This window comes from Natator depressus, chromosome 1, assembly GCF_965152275.1.
Source record: "Natator depressus isolate rNatDep1 chromosome 1, rNatDep2.hap1, whole genome shotgun sequence".
Lineage (NCBI taxonomy): Eukaryota > Metazoa > Chordata > Testudines > Cheloniidae > Natator > Natator depressus.
The window spans coordinates 15,156,516-15,173,634 of record NC_134234.1 but is presented as its reverse complement, the minus strand read 5'-3'; the positions used below and the strand labels follow the sequence as shown (position 1 = coordinate 15,173,634).

The 17,119-nt window shown below is 46.9% G+C and overlaps 1 protein-coding gene across 1 annotated transcript in view; it reads left to right on the top strand.

Annotated features, from left to right (window-relative positions):
* The first annotated feature begins 1,015 nt into the window (after positions 1–1,015).
* The window catches only part of WNT11 (Wnt family member 11), a 33,706-nt gene continuing 17,602 nt past the window's right edge, over positions 1,016–17,119 (top strand). The window contains exons 1-4 of the mRNA XM_074942968.1: positions 1,016–1,314; positions 4,281–4,469; positions 15,244–15,479; positions 16,233–16,510. Coding sequence (XP_074799069.1) covers positions 4,399–4,469; positions 15,244–15,479; positions 16,233–16,510 — 585 coding nt within the window. The 5' untranslated portion in view covers positions 1,016–1,314; positions 4,281–4,398. The remainder of the gene's footprint in view (positions 1,315–4,280; positions 4,470–15,243; positions 15,480–16,232; positions 16,511–17,119) is intronic.

The following is a 17,119-nucleotide window of genomic DNA, read 5'->3' as shown; positions in this document are numbered from 1 at the left end:
ATCTTAGTATTATTTCTTTGTAGTTCTTAGAACTTGTATTTGTAGAGACAGGTAATTCTGAATGCAAAAAAGACTACTGAAAAGTATATACTGCTGAAATATTGTGTGGGCTTTATCATTTTGTGCATCACCTATGTTATATGAAAAACAAATAGATATACACTTAATTAGAGCAAGTAGATAAAAATAAAAATAAAGGAAGTTACCAGCTTCATACACCCAATCTTTCCCTTGGGAAATCGACCCTTTAATCTCAGGGAAACTATGACAATTTGAACTAAAATGTGTTGTGGGTTTTTTTTTTATTGAACTTCAAATGTATAATGAACCGTTTATTATTAGGAATTATTGTATTACTGGAGTAGCAATTGTACTATGACTTTTCTGTGACAAATTGCATTGAGCAGGGCTACTGTTTGGTGCAATACATGTGCAGAAAAGAGAGACTTTTGGAAACACAATAGTCAAACTAGTCAGAACCTAATTCCCAGTCATCATGGAGAGGCTCATCTTTTTTTCCTCCTGACTTTAGCTGAAGCTTATCCTAGTAATTCTTGTTTTGCCAGTTCCCCAACACTCCTGTCTTTACCATAATGTTGTACTTAGTCCTTGTTTTGCAGGGCTTTCCAGGCAGATGACTAAGATGCTTTTATAAAGTAAACATTTCTGTGTTGGTCTGATTTGCCTTGATGATAAGATGAAGTGGAATCAGCCCTACAGAACTCCCTTACAAAGAACTTTAAAGTCCCTTCTCTGTTCTCTAGGTCCTGAAACTACCTGCCGCCTGGTCTTAATCTTTTATTTACCAGGCGGGAGAAGGAGTGTGCGGTTGGGGGGGGGATGATTGCTGAGAAAACTGGAAAATACACGTTCTTTTTTCTGAATAGATCAAACAGTCATTTGTCCTGTTTTAAGCAGTAAATCCGGCGTGCTTTGTTATGCTAATGCAGGCTGACATCACTCCACAGATCAAAGCCACGGGGACCCCATATAAGCAGGTTCTTAAGGCGGAGAGGGGCAGAGGCAGACCCGCAGCTGGTCATGCGCTCGTGACACACACACACACACACACACAAACTCACATCACCCGCTGCATCTTCACGCAGCCTTTCGCTTTTGTCGCTCGTCCCTTCCCCTCCCCTCCTCTGTCCGCCCTTAGCGGAGTTGAACAGCGTTTACCTCCGGCTGACCTCCAGCGTTGGGATCTGGATCTACAGTATTCTGTCCGCCGCTGCGGCTGCTGCAAAACTTTGTGTTTGCTGGGAGAAGGGCTGTCGAAGGGGTCGAGGCGAAGGGGCAGCTTTCCCGGGAAAGGTAAGGCAGGGGATTCTTGCGGGTGGGTATCGATTGATTCATGCCTCATCCCTCCCCCGTCGAGCCGGGTGCGGGGAAGAGGGTCAGATCCCGGAGCGGGCTATTTCTCACGGGGGCGCGGGTTTTGCTCCCTCCGAAGGCGAGGGCTTGAGAAACGTTCCCACGAAGGAAGCGAAAGCGCCCGCGGAGGTGGCGGAGAAAAACCCGAGCACGCCCCAAAGCTCGCGACCAGCCCGGAGCTGGGCCAAAGGGCCCCAGGGTGGTCGAGCCGGCATCCCGCCGGGGGTGATGGTTGCCGAGCCCCTGGTGGCACAGCGGAGCGCTGCGAAGAGAAAGAGGAGATGCCGAGCCGGAGTCTGGATGGCTCCGTGTTCAGGGGCCATTAACCAGGGACGGGCGGGCGGGTGTTGGCCTGGGTGCGAGGCGGGGGGTTGTTAATGGGTTCCGAATTGCTAAGGGATTGTCAATGGGGATGGAAAATACCGAGCCATGCCATCATTATGCTACATATCTCCCCCTTTGCCTGTCTGGTTTCTAGCTTTCCAGCGCGTTTACCTTTGCCGCGTGTGTGGACGCACGCGATAGCTATCAGCTCGGCTGTAATGTATGGTAGAGGATCTATGCTAGGGCATACGCCACACACGATCACACGCCCTGGAGTCTGAAGCCCAGTCCCTGGTGGGCATGAATGGGGACAAGAATACTATAACAAGCGTGACCCGGGATGTTTTTCTTTGCCTCTTGGCGGGCGAGCTGTGCTGTGAGTTTTAGGGAGAGGAACAGGTATCTGAGGTTTTGGGGGTGTTAGTTATAAGCCTTATCAGTTTTCTGTGGAGCGAAGTTTCTTCAGCGCGGACGTACGCCGCCGAGGAAGCGGCTGCAAAAGGCGGCTCGTCTGAAACGTACACGGGCAAAGCAAACCGGGACTTTGAGGAGAAAACAGGTCGGGTTGAGACAACAAGCCCCCTGCTGCTGGCTTGATCTAGGGCTCTTCGCCCTTGTAAACAACACGCCTGATGGCTTGAATCACTGGTTTCCCCCTTGCCAATGTTCCTGAAGTTGTAAAAATTAACCTGTTCCGGAGCTAGAGGCTGGAAATCCGATGGCAATGAAAAAGGATGAACCGGAGTGCTGGTCCGGACAGTGTCCGGTCTGGGCTGGAGGAATTCTGCAGAGCCGGGTTAGACAGCGCCCTCCGGTTCAGGGAAGCTGTAAGAAATTTCACACTGAAGTCTGTGCTGTGAAGCAGCTTCAGGAGAGACAGATAAGGGGTCTGAAATAGCCCCCAGGCGGCCCAGCGCATGGTCAGGATTCAAGGGTGAAGGTTTCAAGTGTTTTTAAAAAAGATAAAAGACCCCGAAATAAATCTCTCGCTGTGCAGACGCAGGAGAGCTGGGAGCTTGCCTCCCTGCGGAAGCGGCGCGACCGCCGCTTGCAACTTCCAGTGACGGGTCAATATAAAGAAAGGGAATAAAAATCGAGGCGGGTGAAATCCTGATCCTGTCGGCGCACATGGGAGTTTTGCCACGGATTTCAGCAGAGCCAGGATTTTCATTCCTAGCCCTGAAGATCCGCGTACAATGTCACTTTCCCGATAACAGTGTTTCAGGGACGGGATTCTTACACCAATGGGGACACCCTGAAGGAAAACCCAAAGTGCGCTGGGAATCACAGCAAGCACCCCGGGGGGAACTCGCACGTTTAAACGGGTTTCCACAATGGAGCCCTCTCCTAGGGGATTAAAGAGTTGACCCTTCAAAGAGCGCAGTTTGGAAGAGAGCTTCGGGCAGCCCCAGACCTGGGGGTCAGGCAGGCATCGAATTATCAAAATGAAGGGCATGATCCTTCCTCCCACTGAATGCCATTGGCCAAGGTTTTCCGAAGTGACTGATGATACCAGTTTTGGGGTGGCTGACTTGAGACACCTTCAAGAGGCCTGATGTAAAAGTGGACGGGTGCTCAGTCATGACTGAAAATCAGATCTCCCTCTAATGTGTGTAATGGGCCTAATTTGGGTACCCAAATTTACTAGCCACTTTTGAAACCTTGCCCGTTGACTTTAAGAGGAGCAGAATCTGGCCTTAATTTGGTACACTTGAGAAAAACCACTGGAGGTTAAGAAGAGAAGAAACCCCTCACTGTTGTCTAGAATGAATGATGGGAGGGAATCCCGATTGGTTTATTATTACTATTGTTATTACAGGAGCAGGGGTAGCCCCTGTCTGAGACAGGGAGGACTGTTGTAAGAATTTAGGAGTCATGTGCCTTGTTTGTTTAATAAAAAGCAGAGAAAAGAGGATCCTTGAGATCTTTTGTTTGCTGCTGGATGCTTCTTTGAGACAATTTTGATTGTCATGTTTCCGGGGGGGGGCCAGAGAGGCGGGCTCTTCCTTGCGCTCCAGGTGTTTGTGTATTTGGAAGAAGCGAGAAGCAAAGTTAATGAGGTGAGAATGAAAGCAGGAGGGAAGGAACAAAACACAGTTGTTTGTAACAGATCAGACAGACTGAAACATTTGCAGAGCAAGGGCACCTCGATTAGTCAACACATGTGTGTTTAATGTGTCTTTTTTCAGAAATATTATCTATCTATCTATCTATCTATCTATCTATCTGAAAACGAAGAGGATTAGCTAAAACAGGGACCTGAAATTTGTATTTCTTCCCTCCCCAAGCAGATTTACAGAACCTGCGGTGGGGGGAGGAATTGAAACAGGGAATGAAGTCTTGCCATATGCCGGGTTAACCAGAAACATACAATCAGACTATAACTCAAGTCATAATTCAAGCCATACGTTTCGTCTGTCTGTTGACTGTAAAGGTTCTATCAAGAATGGGGGGAGGGGAATCTGAACTTTTTCGTGATTCATAAACCACTCCTTTGCAATTCGGATGATAAATTTCTCTGTCACCAGGACTCACAACACTTGGGTCTTAACCATATCTTTGTGCTTTCTCCCTGATTTCAGGTTGCTGTGCCCCAAGAAGGAACCACATCTAAACTGAAGGAAATACATTGTTCAGAAATTCGGGAAGATTCCCCTTTAAAGAGTTGATTTCCTTCTGAAAGCGGGTGGCTGTGGAAAAATGAAGCTGAGTCTTGCAATATTTCTGTCTTTCATTTTACAGACTGGGATTTGCTCTGGAATAAAATGGCTGTAAGTATCTCTCTTTCTCTCACTCTCTACATTTTTACGAGCAACACATTATTTTTTAAAAATCGTGGCATATTTGCTGTTGTATGACCGTCATAGCTTCAGGTATAGCACTGTTGGCTTTGGACACATTGGAAAGACATTTCAAGACTGATCCTGCATTCCTTAGGGCACCACCAAAATTCCCACTGACTTCAAGGAATGCAGGATCAGACCCACCACAACACTATGTATATGCTTTATTTCTAAAAAGTACATCCTTTGAGCCCAGTTCTCCCCACATTTACATCAAAGGAAGAACTGGACTAGCCTGACCCACTTAATGAAGTATTTCATGGCCATTTCTACCAAACACTTTCCCACAAGGCACTGTATCAGGCATACCACAAAGTAGGAGTGATAGGGCCGGCTGTTAAGATAATGCTGCCAATCTCTAGCCAAAGGGAATAGCTGACAGATAGCATGTTTTTGTGAACCTTTTACCCTTAGGATTTTGAGAGCAGAGTACTGACTGTAAACTGGTTAGGGTTGTCTGGATTGGGTTTCCCCCCAGTGTAATAGCCTGGCATAGTGTGCAAACGGCAAAAGATCATTGACATATTTCTCCACTTAAATAAACAATCAATTAGTTGATTATCACCAAATAAACAAACAGACCCCTAGAACAGTCATCTGGTTTCATCCTCTATGCGGCTGGTGAATGATCTCTTGTTTTTATAGAATTTAAGGCCATGCAGAGGTTAAATGATGTGGGTTAGACCCGAATGATCTTTTGTAAAATAAAATGTGAAATGAAATGCAATGAAATTGTTGCCAGGTAAATCATCTGTATTCAGAACATAAGCTGTCTGAGGCTGGGTGTTTGTGGTTAAGGCACTGGATGGGGACTCAGCAGATCGGGGTTCAGTTCTTGGCTCTGCCACAGACTCCTCAGGCAAGTCAGTTAGTTTCTGTGCCTCAGTTCCCCACCTGTAAAATGGGGCTAATAATCCTTTCTTTCTCCCATCCTTTTGTCTTGTCTATTTAGACTGTAAGCTCTACAGTGAAGAGACTGACTCTTGCTACATGTATGCACACAGGTTAGCATGAGGGGCCCCACTTCCAGGGGGGCCTTAGGCACTATTGTAGTGCAACTAAAATTCAGGGTGCAATAATACCTATTAATATTGAAAATTAGGTTTTAATAGTATCAAACGTCACTTGTCTATGCAGTATGACTGGCTCACTGCTTATTAAGGGCCTGATTAACCACTTAAGCGTGTCCTTAACTTTAAGCTTTGACTGTCAATGGTAATCCTTATGTGCTTAAAGTTAAGGACCTACTTAAGTGATCTGCTAAAGCAAAGCCGAAATCAATACATCCATCAACTGCATTGGGAGTGTTGCCTGAGAAAAGAGCATGGAGCGAGTGCTGAAATTAGCCCTCCGAAAGGCAAGAATTAGGTTGGTTTCAGGGAAGTTCCATCACAGTGCTATAACCAGATCAACACACCAGGAAGGCTAGAGGGGTCTGAAATAGCTCTGCCAGGAAAAAAAGGCTTTCAGCATTTATTGTTGTTAAACTTTTAGTTTTTGGGGGAGGAAAAAAATCAATCTAAGGAATGGTCTTTCTCTGTCAAATGTGTCCCCCTATCTGAATTTTAGTGCGGAAGATGAAGTTAAGATTAAAGTGACATTTGAAGTATGAACTGCATCCAGATGCCCTGCTGTGTGCCAGTCACACCTGTTCGAAACCCGTTGGAAATCTGCACTAACTGTCTGAGTGCGCTTTTCATAAGTGGAAGGCAGCCAGCTGGGATTTTAGAAAGAACTATTTTTTTAATTCAAGTTATTTCCCCTCTCCATGTTCACGCCCCCCGCCTTGTTTGTCTGCATCAGGATGGGGCAATTTGTGCTCAGTTACGCTGGTGTAACTCCATGGAGTCACCTCTGATTTACACTGGTGTCAATGAGAATCATTTTGGACATAAAGGGCCACTCCCAGTGAAGCCAGTGGGATTTCCTCCTGAGTAGGGACTGCAGGGCTGAGCCCTAAATTACTCGGAGTTGATTTTGATTGTGCATTTTGATTTAAAATGTGATGTAAGGGGCGGGGGAAATCAAAGCTTTGTGGTAAGCTGTTTAGGGCTTCTATGCTATGTTTATACATCTGTACATTAAAAAAAAAGAAAGAGGAAAATGCAATAGAACATGAAAGGTAGCTATTTATTTTAAATTATTCTAATTATATTTATGGATACTGTGGGCCAGATACTCAACTGGCATATATCAGCACAGGTCCACTGACTTGGCGTTCTGCCATTTTACACCAGCTGAGGATCTGGTCCTATATGTATAAGGCCTGGACCTTGCAGAACAGTTTCTTGCAAGAGAAACTTTGTGCTTGGGAGTAGTCCCATTGACCTCAAGAGGACTACTCATGTGTGTAAAGCTATTTACACCAGCATGGGTGTTTACAGGATCAGCTCTTTAATTACTGTGCAACCTTTTCAGAAACCGTTATAAACCCATAGGTTGTACGCAGTGTTGTAGCTGTATCCGTCCCAGGATATTAGGGAGAGAAGGTGGGGGAAGTAATATCTTTCATGGGACCAACTTCTGTTAGTGAGAGAGACAAGCTTTCAGGCTTGCACAGAGCTCTTTAGTTTGTCTCTCTCCACAACAGAAGTTGGTCCCATAAAAGATATTACCTCACCCACCTTGTCTCTCTAATACACCCACAGGGGAATTTTTGTTTTATAAATTTGCTTTTTCCTATAGATTCTTTAGACTGGGGGAAAGTTGTTGGGTTGTTTTGGTTTTTTTGCAAAATAAGATTTCATCCTCAGAGAAGCTGTGTGCATTGTCTTGCTCCCATTGCAGCAGATGGGAGCGAGCTTTGCCATCGGTGTCATCTGGAGCCGCCTTGAGCCCTGCATGTATGAACGATCTGCAAGAGCACGAGTTGCAAGGGCCCATCCTGCACCAGGGCTTTATTGACAAGATTTGTGATCAACCCTTGCAATTTTTCCAAGGAAGTGTGAGAATTGCCTAGGGGGCACTAATTTGCAGGCAAGCTACTTGTTCATAACTGTGACAAGTGAGGGGTGCACTAGAGGGCGCTCTGTGCAACTGCACTGTTGCATTGCACAGGCTTAAGACAGGAAATTCTCACAAATGCATTGAACAAGGTGCACTGAGTCTGCTGAAAGCAGCAAAATGTATCACTCACGTTTCCTAATTAGAACGTTCACCCTTGTGTGGGAATTAAGTGGTGACTAGGCTTTGTATTGGTTTCGGAGTAACAGCCGTGTTAGTCTGTATTCGCAAAAAGAAAAGGAGGACTTGTGGCACCTTAGCTCACGAAAGCTTATGCTCAAATAAATTGGTTAGTCTCTAAGGTGCCACAAGTCCTCCTTTTCTTTAGGCTTTGTATTGTGCCTCTGCTGAGGGGGTGAATTTCACCCTAATGAAAGAACTAGTACAGAGGCCCAATCCTGTATTCATTTTGCATGTGAAACTTGCGCTCTAATCAAGGCTTACAAAACAGCTGCAGATTCAGGCCCAACCAACCATATTTTCTTCTTAATGGGTGTGATGTTTAAATAGGCTCTTTACAACCTATTCACTTGAGAGACTGAATGCCACACAGTAAATGGAGTTGTTGTGACACAAAGATGTGTTTTGTTGGCATTGTGACTTATCAAGTTCTCTGAGGTTTTCTCTTACAAAGATCTGTTTTTACACACTCCTGTTATTTCTGACTAATTTATCTCTGACTCAAGCTCTCTGGTATCCCATGTTTTAGTTATTTAAAATTTTGTTGCCTTGGGCCTGATTCTGCAGTCCTAACTCCTGTACAACTGGCAAGCTAAAATCCAGCTCCCATCAAAGTCAGTGGCAAAACTCCAATTGGTTTCAGTGGGGGCAGGATTTCACCCCCCACTGAGTACACGTAAAGACTGCAGGATTGGGCCCTTTCCACCTGCTGCAGACAGGTTAGTTTAATCACCTTCCAGGATTTTCAGATGAACATTTCTTTCAAGAGAGAAGGGGGGGAAAAAAGAACTTTGTTCTTCCTCTCAGTGGGCCTGAATCTCTCCTCCCACTGATGTAAATCAGGAGTAGCTCTGCTGTGGTCAACTGGTATAAGTGAGGGGAGAATCAGGACTGTTGATGCCAATGAGTGAGTTGCATGGGGAAAAAACTACAGGATCGGGCCCTCAGAGGGAGTTTTGCTTTGAAGTTTGCTCTTCCCTTTTTAGCCGTGAAACTGCACTGGGGCTGTTGATTTAAACCAAAGCCAGAGAGCTGTCCCTCGGAACCACCTCTTTGCCGTGCTTAGGAGAACTCTAAAAAACAAAAACGCTGACCTTAATCTTCCCGAAATTCAGTTAAGATAAAAAGATTTAAATAAAATTACACTGGGAGTGTGTGTAGGAGGGGGTGCAACAAACTTCAGCAAAGGAGGGCTGGTGGTTTAGCACTGGCTATCACTTAAAACGTTTAACCTGAAGGAACAAAGAGTTCATACATTTAAAGGCCAGAAGGGACCATTGTGATCATTTAGCCTGACCGCCTGCATCACATAGGCCAAACAACCTCACCCAGTAATCTCTGAATCAAGCCCATAATTTGTGTTTGAGGCTGAGCTATATAGTACGTCTTTTGGAAACATCTCTGGTCTTGACTCAAAGACTGCAAGTGAAAGAGAAGCCACCATGTCCCTCGGCACGTTGTTGCAATGGGTAAATGAATACCAAAGCTTTTTCAGACAGACAAGTGGCATTTATATAGTAAAAAATAAAATGAAAAAAAAAACCCTAAAGTGAAACCTTACAATAAGAAGTGCCTTCAAACCTGGAGCCAAGTTTACCACTGCAAGCACAAGTCCATCGGCTTCAAATCCAAGTCCCCCCTGAAGTTACTGCCAGCTGTGAATTGGCAGATCTATTGCAGAGAAGGGCCAGTGTGGCTTTGTAGTTTTGTCAAATTTTGTTTACCAGCCCTGGATAGAGCCCACAGGGCTCTAAAATATCCTAAAGTATGTGAAAGGATATTCCATTCCTCCTTTCCCCGTAGGTTCTCCCTGGAGAGCATTTCCCCATTCCTACCACCCAGGAAGACATGGCTGTGCTGAAACTGTACTGGGGCTGCTGATTGAAACCAAACCCAGAACCTCCTCTTTGCCGTGCTTGAAGAGAACTCTAAAAAACAAAACCACCAACCTTAATCTTCCCCAAATCCCGTTAAAATAAAAAGATTTAAACAAAATTAGACCGGAGGTGTGAGGACAGGGGTGCGGGGGTGGGGGTGGGGGTGGGGGGATTGTGCAACAAACTTCAACAAAGGAGAGATGGAGATTTTGTACTGGATATAGAACCTGATCCTGAGAAACCCTTACTCATGCAAGTAGCTCTTTGTCATGCAAGTAGTGCCAGGGGATGAAGGATTGCGCCCACGCTTCCCAAAGCATTAAATACTGTAGCTTATTCATATTTTGAAATGAATTTATTAAAACTGTCCAAGATAATTAAAAGAATAAACAAATGTCATGATCTGAGCATGCATCATACTTCCCCTGTAATTATGTTTATGGTTTTCTGTCAGTAGCCTTAACTTCAACTGAAAGTCTTAGTATATTTTATTTAAGGCTGAATAAATTTGGTTTGAAACCTGTTTATTTAAAGGGAAGGGTTGAATAAAAAAACAAAACCCTCAGTCCTCCTCAGAATGCTGGAGAATGAAGGATTGTTTAGGGTAGTAAAGGGAAGGGCAGCTAGAATTATGAAATTGTGAGAAGTGACATTTATAAAACAAAACATCGATAACACCCCATGCTCTGGATTCTCTGTGCAAGTCCACTCAGGAGAGTAGTGGGAAATAGTGGCTGTATGCAATCTTGTGCCCCCCCAATTCTTGGGCCATCCCCTGATGTGAATCCCAGCAGCCTGAAGGCTGTGTTCATCTGGGCCACCTGCCCACAAGAGACTGTTGCAACCTCTAGGATTACATGGGGCGCAGGGAAATCCCATCCATGCCCCCTTTCTCTAGCCATGCATCCTCTGCCAGCAATTGGGGTAGGGTTGGAGGAGGAGCTCCTATGGAGACTCCCCGCCACCAAAGACTCCCCCTCTGCAGTGGGGGCTCCTCTTAGGACCAGGTAAAGTGGGTTTTATTTCTTTGCCTCCCTTACATGCATCCCATGCATCCAATGAAGTGAGCTGTAGCTCACAAAAGCTTATGCTCAAATAAATTGGTTAGTCTCTAAGGTGCCACAAGTACTCCTTTTCCTTACCTCACAGTGTCCTTCTAAAGAGACCAGGTGGGTGAGGTAATATCTGTCACCCAAAGAGGAGCTCTGGGTAGCTCGAAAGCTTGTTTCTCTCACCAGCAGGAGTTGGTCTGATATTGCCTCACCCACCTCATCTCTCTAATATGCTGGGACTGACACGGCTACGACAACACGGCAAACAAGCGTCCTTCTGAGGCACAGCTGGCCTTTCCGCCAATGACATCAACTGTCATTGTAAACGGGCAGGGTCGGGAGCATAAAATGTCAGTTATGCTACAGAACAGCCCGCTGAGGCGTTGTTCCTGGAGTTATTTAAAATTAGATTGGTTGAGGACAAACCACTTGTGGCTGCTCAATAGAGATCAATCAAACCTGCACTGTCCGAGACACGCACTGGATCAGGGTTCTCAACCTGTGGATCGGGACCCAAAATTGGGTCACCAGAATGTTTCAAAGGGTTGTGTGGCAGTTCCTGTGACTTCTGTCCCATGGGGCTGGCTGATGGGCTCACCTCCCTGCACCCTGCAACCTCTGGGGTCCCAGCGCCAGTCAGGTCTGGCTCAGCCATCATCAAGACGGGAGTCTGGGCAGGCCAAATTTGAGTGAGTGGCACTGCAACCCTCAGGGCCAGGTCACAACTGCACTCTCACAAATTTGGTCCAGTCAGGGGCGGGGCCAAACCTGAGCAGGGCTGCAACCCCGGAGGTTGCAACGCCTGGAGCGGAGAGCCAAGTCCAGCCAGCCAGCCCCACAGCACAGGAACTGCAGGAGCCGCCACTGTGGGGTGAGTGCTGAGCAGGGCCCACCCCCCTCCGGGGCGGGGTGGGGAGGGTAGACGCTGACCAAAGCCACCCCAGGGCCTCCACCCCCAGGCTGTTTACTGGGTTGCAACTGGCCATAAACATTTACAAATGGGTCCTGGGCCCAGAAAAGTTGAGAACCATTGCACTAGATGACCTAAGGTGTCTCTTGCATCCCTAATCTACGTGATTTATAAATATGTATTACATTCTTTGCAAGCGTCTCCAGTAAATATGAGTTTTCTTTTCCATCTCCATTACTCTCTTCATTTGCCTCCTGACGCTCAGAGATGTTTCCAATTATAAATTCTCGTAAGCTAAGGCATGAAGCTGAAGCGTGAGAGATGTTCACAAACTACATTTCTGCATCCTGTGTTTTATTCATGGCTGGCTCCCTAGAGTGCGACTTACGCAACGAGAAATAGGGATTGCCTCTAATTACTGAATTCCTCTCTTTGGATTTATAATGTATCCATTTCTCTTTCCGTTATTGCCAATCCTTCCACGCGTCCTAGTTTCTTATTTACTGCACAGTCACTTTGGAACATTTTATCCATAAAATTCACCATCAATATCAGCAAGTGCTGTGGTACCCTGTTTCCCGATGAGCTCCCTCTTCATATCACTCCCTGCCTCTGCACCATTAGCACTGACATAACCTGTGATGCTTTCCAGCCATCTTTCCTTTGCTTTCCCTTCATCTTCCAATGGGCTGCAGCATTTCTTTCTCTAAGTGGCCTCAATGTCTGCTGGCGGGGTCCCTGAAATGCTCTAGCTTCCTTTCCATACGAACATCTTGCTTTATTCCACAGTGTTGCATAATGCTCACTCCTGTGGCTTCTTCCCTGCGGGTGATAATCCCACTGTATCTGGAGCAAGGCCCGATTTCAGCAGGCTCCTTTCCTGTCTCCGCGGTCCTGTTTTCCAGCCATATAAAGCCACAGATCAAATCCTCTCTCAGTGGTCCCAACCTGAACATCAGCATTTTGGACACACCCTGTTTTCTCTCTCAATGAATCCAACCTTCCATGCCCAGTCTCTCTCTCAGGCAGTTGGGACAGTCCCTGTTTTCCTCAAGCCCAGGCTTGGCAGAACTCCTTTACTTGATCAGACTTATTAGGTACATCTACATTGCAAAAAAAACTGCAAACAACCTCCCCATGCCCCGTCCCCAAAACCCTCAAACAAACAAACAAAAAACCCCACACAAGGCAACGAGTCTGAGAGCCTGAGTCCACTGACTCAGGCTTGTCGGGCTCGTGCTATGGGGCTAGAAACAGCGATGGGGACGTTCCCACTTGGGCTGGAGTGAGTGGGAGGATCTTGGGAGGATCTTCAGCCTGAGCAGGAATGTCTACACTGCTATTTTTAGCCCCGAACCACCAGCCCCGTGAGCCCAAGTCAGTTGACCTGGGCTCTGAGACTTGCTGCCAGGGAGTTTTTCCGCAGTGTAGATGTACCCAATATGTTTGCTTGTTTTGCTGCTTGGAATATACTGCTTCCCAAGCAGCCATCCCCTTTGCTGTATTTATGTTTAGGTGTGGTCTGAATCTCACACCAGTTTTGGCCTCTCGCCTAACTAGCTTTTGAGTCAGTTCCTGAGAGTTGCTGATGGACATTGTGGGTCAAATTTTCACGGGTCTTGGATGCCAAACTTTAGAGGCCAAGAGGCAGATCTTTTGCTGGTGGATCTGGTCCCAAGTTACTAAGCACCTGCAGCTCCAATTGACTTTAACTCTGGATCTACCTGTGCCAGTCGTCAGACAGGGCGGTTCCTCCTTATAAGTTATAAGTAGTTCGTATAGCATTATCTTCCCAGCTGCCAGGCCATATAGGTTGTGTCAACCCATAGTTACCTAGTTCCATATCACTCAGTATGATGCACAGGAAACAGGAAATTCCTCTTCCTCCTGCCAGCTCATGAGGAGCAATGAGATTATTTTCTGGAGCTGCATGTAGGGACATTATAGAAGGAACCTGATAATGAAGAGCATGGTGAAAACTGACCAGGGATCTCTGCAAAGCACTCTGCTTGGGGCTTACCTTTGAAAAGCAGGCAGAAGTTTCAAGTGATGCAGAATGCTAACTATCAACCATAGGTACCATAGTATCTGAGCTCCTCACAGTCTTTAATGTATTTATCTTCACAACATCCCTGTGAGGTGGGGCACTGCTATTATCCACAACTAGGGAACTGGAGCACTGGAAAACTAAATTCCCAGGCCCCGGGCACAAAGGAAGTTTGTGACAAACAGGGAATTTAAGACCTTGTTTGGGTTTGTGGGTTCAATTCAGCTCATAGTTGCAGTAAGGGCCAGTTCCGTGAGATTCAGATGCGGATATGAATTCCCCAAAGATGGGTGTGAGGGGGGGAGAAAAGAGCAAGTGTTGTGGTTTGGGCCCATCTCTAAATCTGTTTTGGGTTTTTTGTTTAAGTTGTCGATCACTTACCTGCTGTAGCAGTAAATAAAATAAATGTGCCCATTAGTAGACAAAATTCACCCAGGAGGACGGGGTGGTGGAGACTGAAACTGAAAGGCAGCACACTAAATACGGATAGAAGGAAATATGTTTTATGTCAGCATATTGCCAGCCTGTGCAGGATTGTTCATGCCGCCGTGAGTTACAAACTAGTTTCATGATCAGGAAGAACATTTACAGCTGCACTAGGTAGATCATAAAGATACAGAGAAAGCCACGTTCTGTTCTTCAGCTGACCACCTGCGGGTGGCTAGGGAAGAATCACATGCCCAAAGATGCTGCATAGCATAATCAGTTCCCTTGTTTTCCTTTCGCTTGATGGATTAAATATTGGCAACTGCTGGAGGAAGGCTACCAGAGTAGTTGGGCCAGTGGTCTATGGTGTATTGTTGCCTTCTATGATGCTTCATGGTAATATTTGCACTGGTGTTTTTGGACTAGCTCTCAGCTTTCTCCAGGATGCTGCCTTTCCAGCACTGTCATTTTACTTCTGCACTGGATTTTTGAAGATATTGACACTCACTTATCTAAGGGTAATGGTAATTACTCTGGCGGAGTGGTTTGCTTTAATTCAGTGGTGAAGCATCTGTTTTGGAAACTCAATCGTTTTTTTTCTAGGCTAAGCAGTGGATTCCCGCCCCCCCCCCCCCCCCCCGTAATTGCATACTTGGACATTTAGCATAATCCTTTGCTGGTGTGCGGGATGGATTCTGAATGCAGACCACTGATGGTGCCTATGTAGCTTGCTTTCTTATGCCATAGGAAGATCTAGCTATACATTACGGAGCTGATGGGTCATTTTCCAAGTGTTTGGAAGATCCTTGCACTAGCACACGGAAAATAGTTGTGTGGACACTGCAGTGGAGGCTCAGGCTAGCCACCTGAGCTCAGATCCAGGGGTAGGGTTGGCTTGAGCTTGGCTGGCTAGTGTGAGCCCCTCTACACAAGTCTGTCTGCGCCGGCTGGAAAGCTCACTCCCAGCTGCAGGGTAGGCATGCCCAAAAGAATTCCCAAAGCATCTATCTATGTTGTTCAATCCACATGGCATTCTGAGAGCCTTTGAATGGATTGAAATGTTTTCCTTAGTTAGAACTGGGGGTGGGTGACGGTGTTTCAAAGGCAAAGTATTTGCAGGTGGTTCTTGGGCAGTCTGATAGAGCAGAAACTAATGCCAATTGGAAGGTTAACTTTCTAATGGCTTTGGTGACGTTTTTGTTCCCAGAGCTTTGTCCAAGACTCCCTCCGTCCTTGCTCTGAATCAGACCCAGCACTGCAAGCAGCTGGAAGGTCTGGTAGTGTCTCAAGTGCAGCTGTGCCGCAGCAACCTGGAGCTCATGCAAACCATCATCCAGGCGGCCCGGGAAGTGATAAAGACGTGCCGCAGAACTTTCTCCGACATGCGGTGGAACTGCTCCTCCATTGAGCTGGCCCCCAACTACCTGCTGGATTTGGAGCGAGGTAACCGTCGGAGCTGACTTTGCAGGGCTCAGGGAGACGTGAGTCAGAGGTGTGTGGGAGGAGGCAAGTTTTACTGTGCTACGCTGTGGGGTAGGGGCTGGGACCCTCGTGTAAGCAGGAAAGGGCAGAACAAGGATTAACGGTCTCAAGTTGCAGTGGGGGAGGTCTAGGTTGGATATTAGGAAAAACTATTTCACTAGGAGGGTGGTGAAGCACTGGAATGGGTTACCTAGGGAGGTGGTGGAATCGCCTTCCTTAGAGGTTTTTAAGGCCCGGCTTGACAAAGCCCCGGCTAGGATGATTTAGTTGGGGATTGGACCTGCTTTGAGCAGGGGGTTGGACCAGATGACCTCCTGAGGTCCCTTCCAACCCTGATAGTCTATAATTCTATTCTGCATACATGCTTATCCTGCGCCCATCACTGGAGTAACACCCTCACATAGGGCCCAACCAAACTTGCTCTGGCCTCACCCATATCCCTCCCACACCCCCTGTGACATATACCCTCATCCCAGCCTCCCCAGCTACCTCCTCTTGTGCTGCTTGGGTCAGTCGCTCATAAAAGGGAAGGTCCAAGGTACTCCTACGTAGCACCAAGTTTGGGTTGCACGGCAGAAAAGATTCCAGCCGCGCTTCTCTGCTCTGCCTGTTTGAGACGTGTCTTCTCTGAGGCAGGGGCGGTGCAGTCCTCTCTTCAGAAGGCATCCAGTGCGTTGGCACTGGTGGCTGAGTTGCAGTTCTCCTGTCTTGCAGGCACAAGGGAGTCAGCATTTGTGTATGCCCTCTCTGCTGCAGCAATCAGCCACACCATCGCCAGGGCCTGCACCACCGGGGACCTCCCTGGCTGCTCCTGCGGCCCCATCCCAGGTGAGACACCTGGACCTGGGTATCGATGGGGAGGATGTGCTGACAACCTCAACTATGGTCTTGTCATGGGGTCCAAATTTTCAGATGCTCCCATGAAGATGAAAAAATCAGGATCACAAGCCCATAAGCTGATGCACCTGCACAACAGTGAAGTAGGGAGACAGGTAACAAACCAAAGAGAGCGACTGTCATTGTACAACCCTCGGTAGTGGGTGATGGCTTTGTGAAAGTTCAGCGTATCTACCCGCTAGCTACGGACGCTGGCCTTTCCCCAGAGCGCGCTGAACTCCTTTGGCCTGCATAAGCGTTGACGATATAATTCAGTCTCTAGAAATGTAATTCCTCTAAGTACTCATGGGCATGAGCAGCAGAGAGAAAGGCGTGGTCCTGTATCCTTGGCTGGGCACCGGAAACTCCTGAAGGCTCAGCTCTGGCCTGGACTGTCTGTGTAAGGCACTTATGTGGCCCCTGTTACCATAGTGTCGGAGCACCTCACAATCTTCAATGAATTTATCCTCAAAACACCCAGGGAGGTAAGCTAGTGCTGTTCTCCCCATTGTCCAGCTGGGGAACTGAGGCACAGAGAGACTAAGTGACTTGCCCAAGGTCACACAGGAAGTCTGTGGCAGAGCAGGGTCTTCAGTCCAGCTCTCCCAAGTCCCAGAGTAGTGTCCTAATGACTGGACCATCCTTCCTCTCCCTTTGTGAGCCTGGTGCATCACCTAACCTTTCTGCCTCAGTTTCTTTATTTGGATGACAGATGGGTTGGGAAG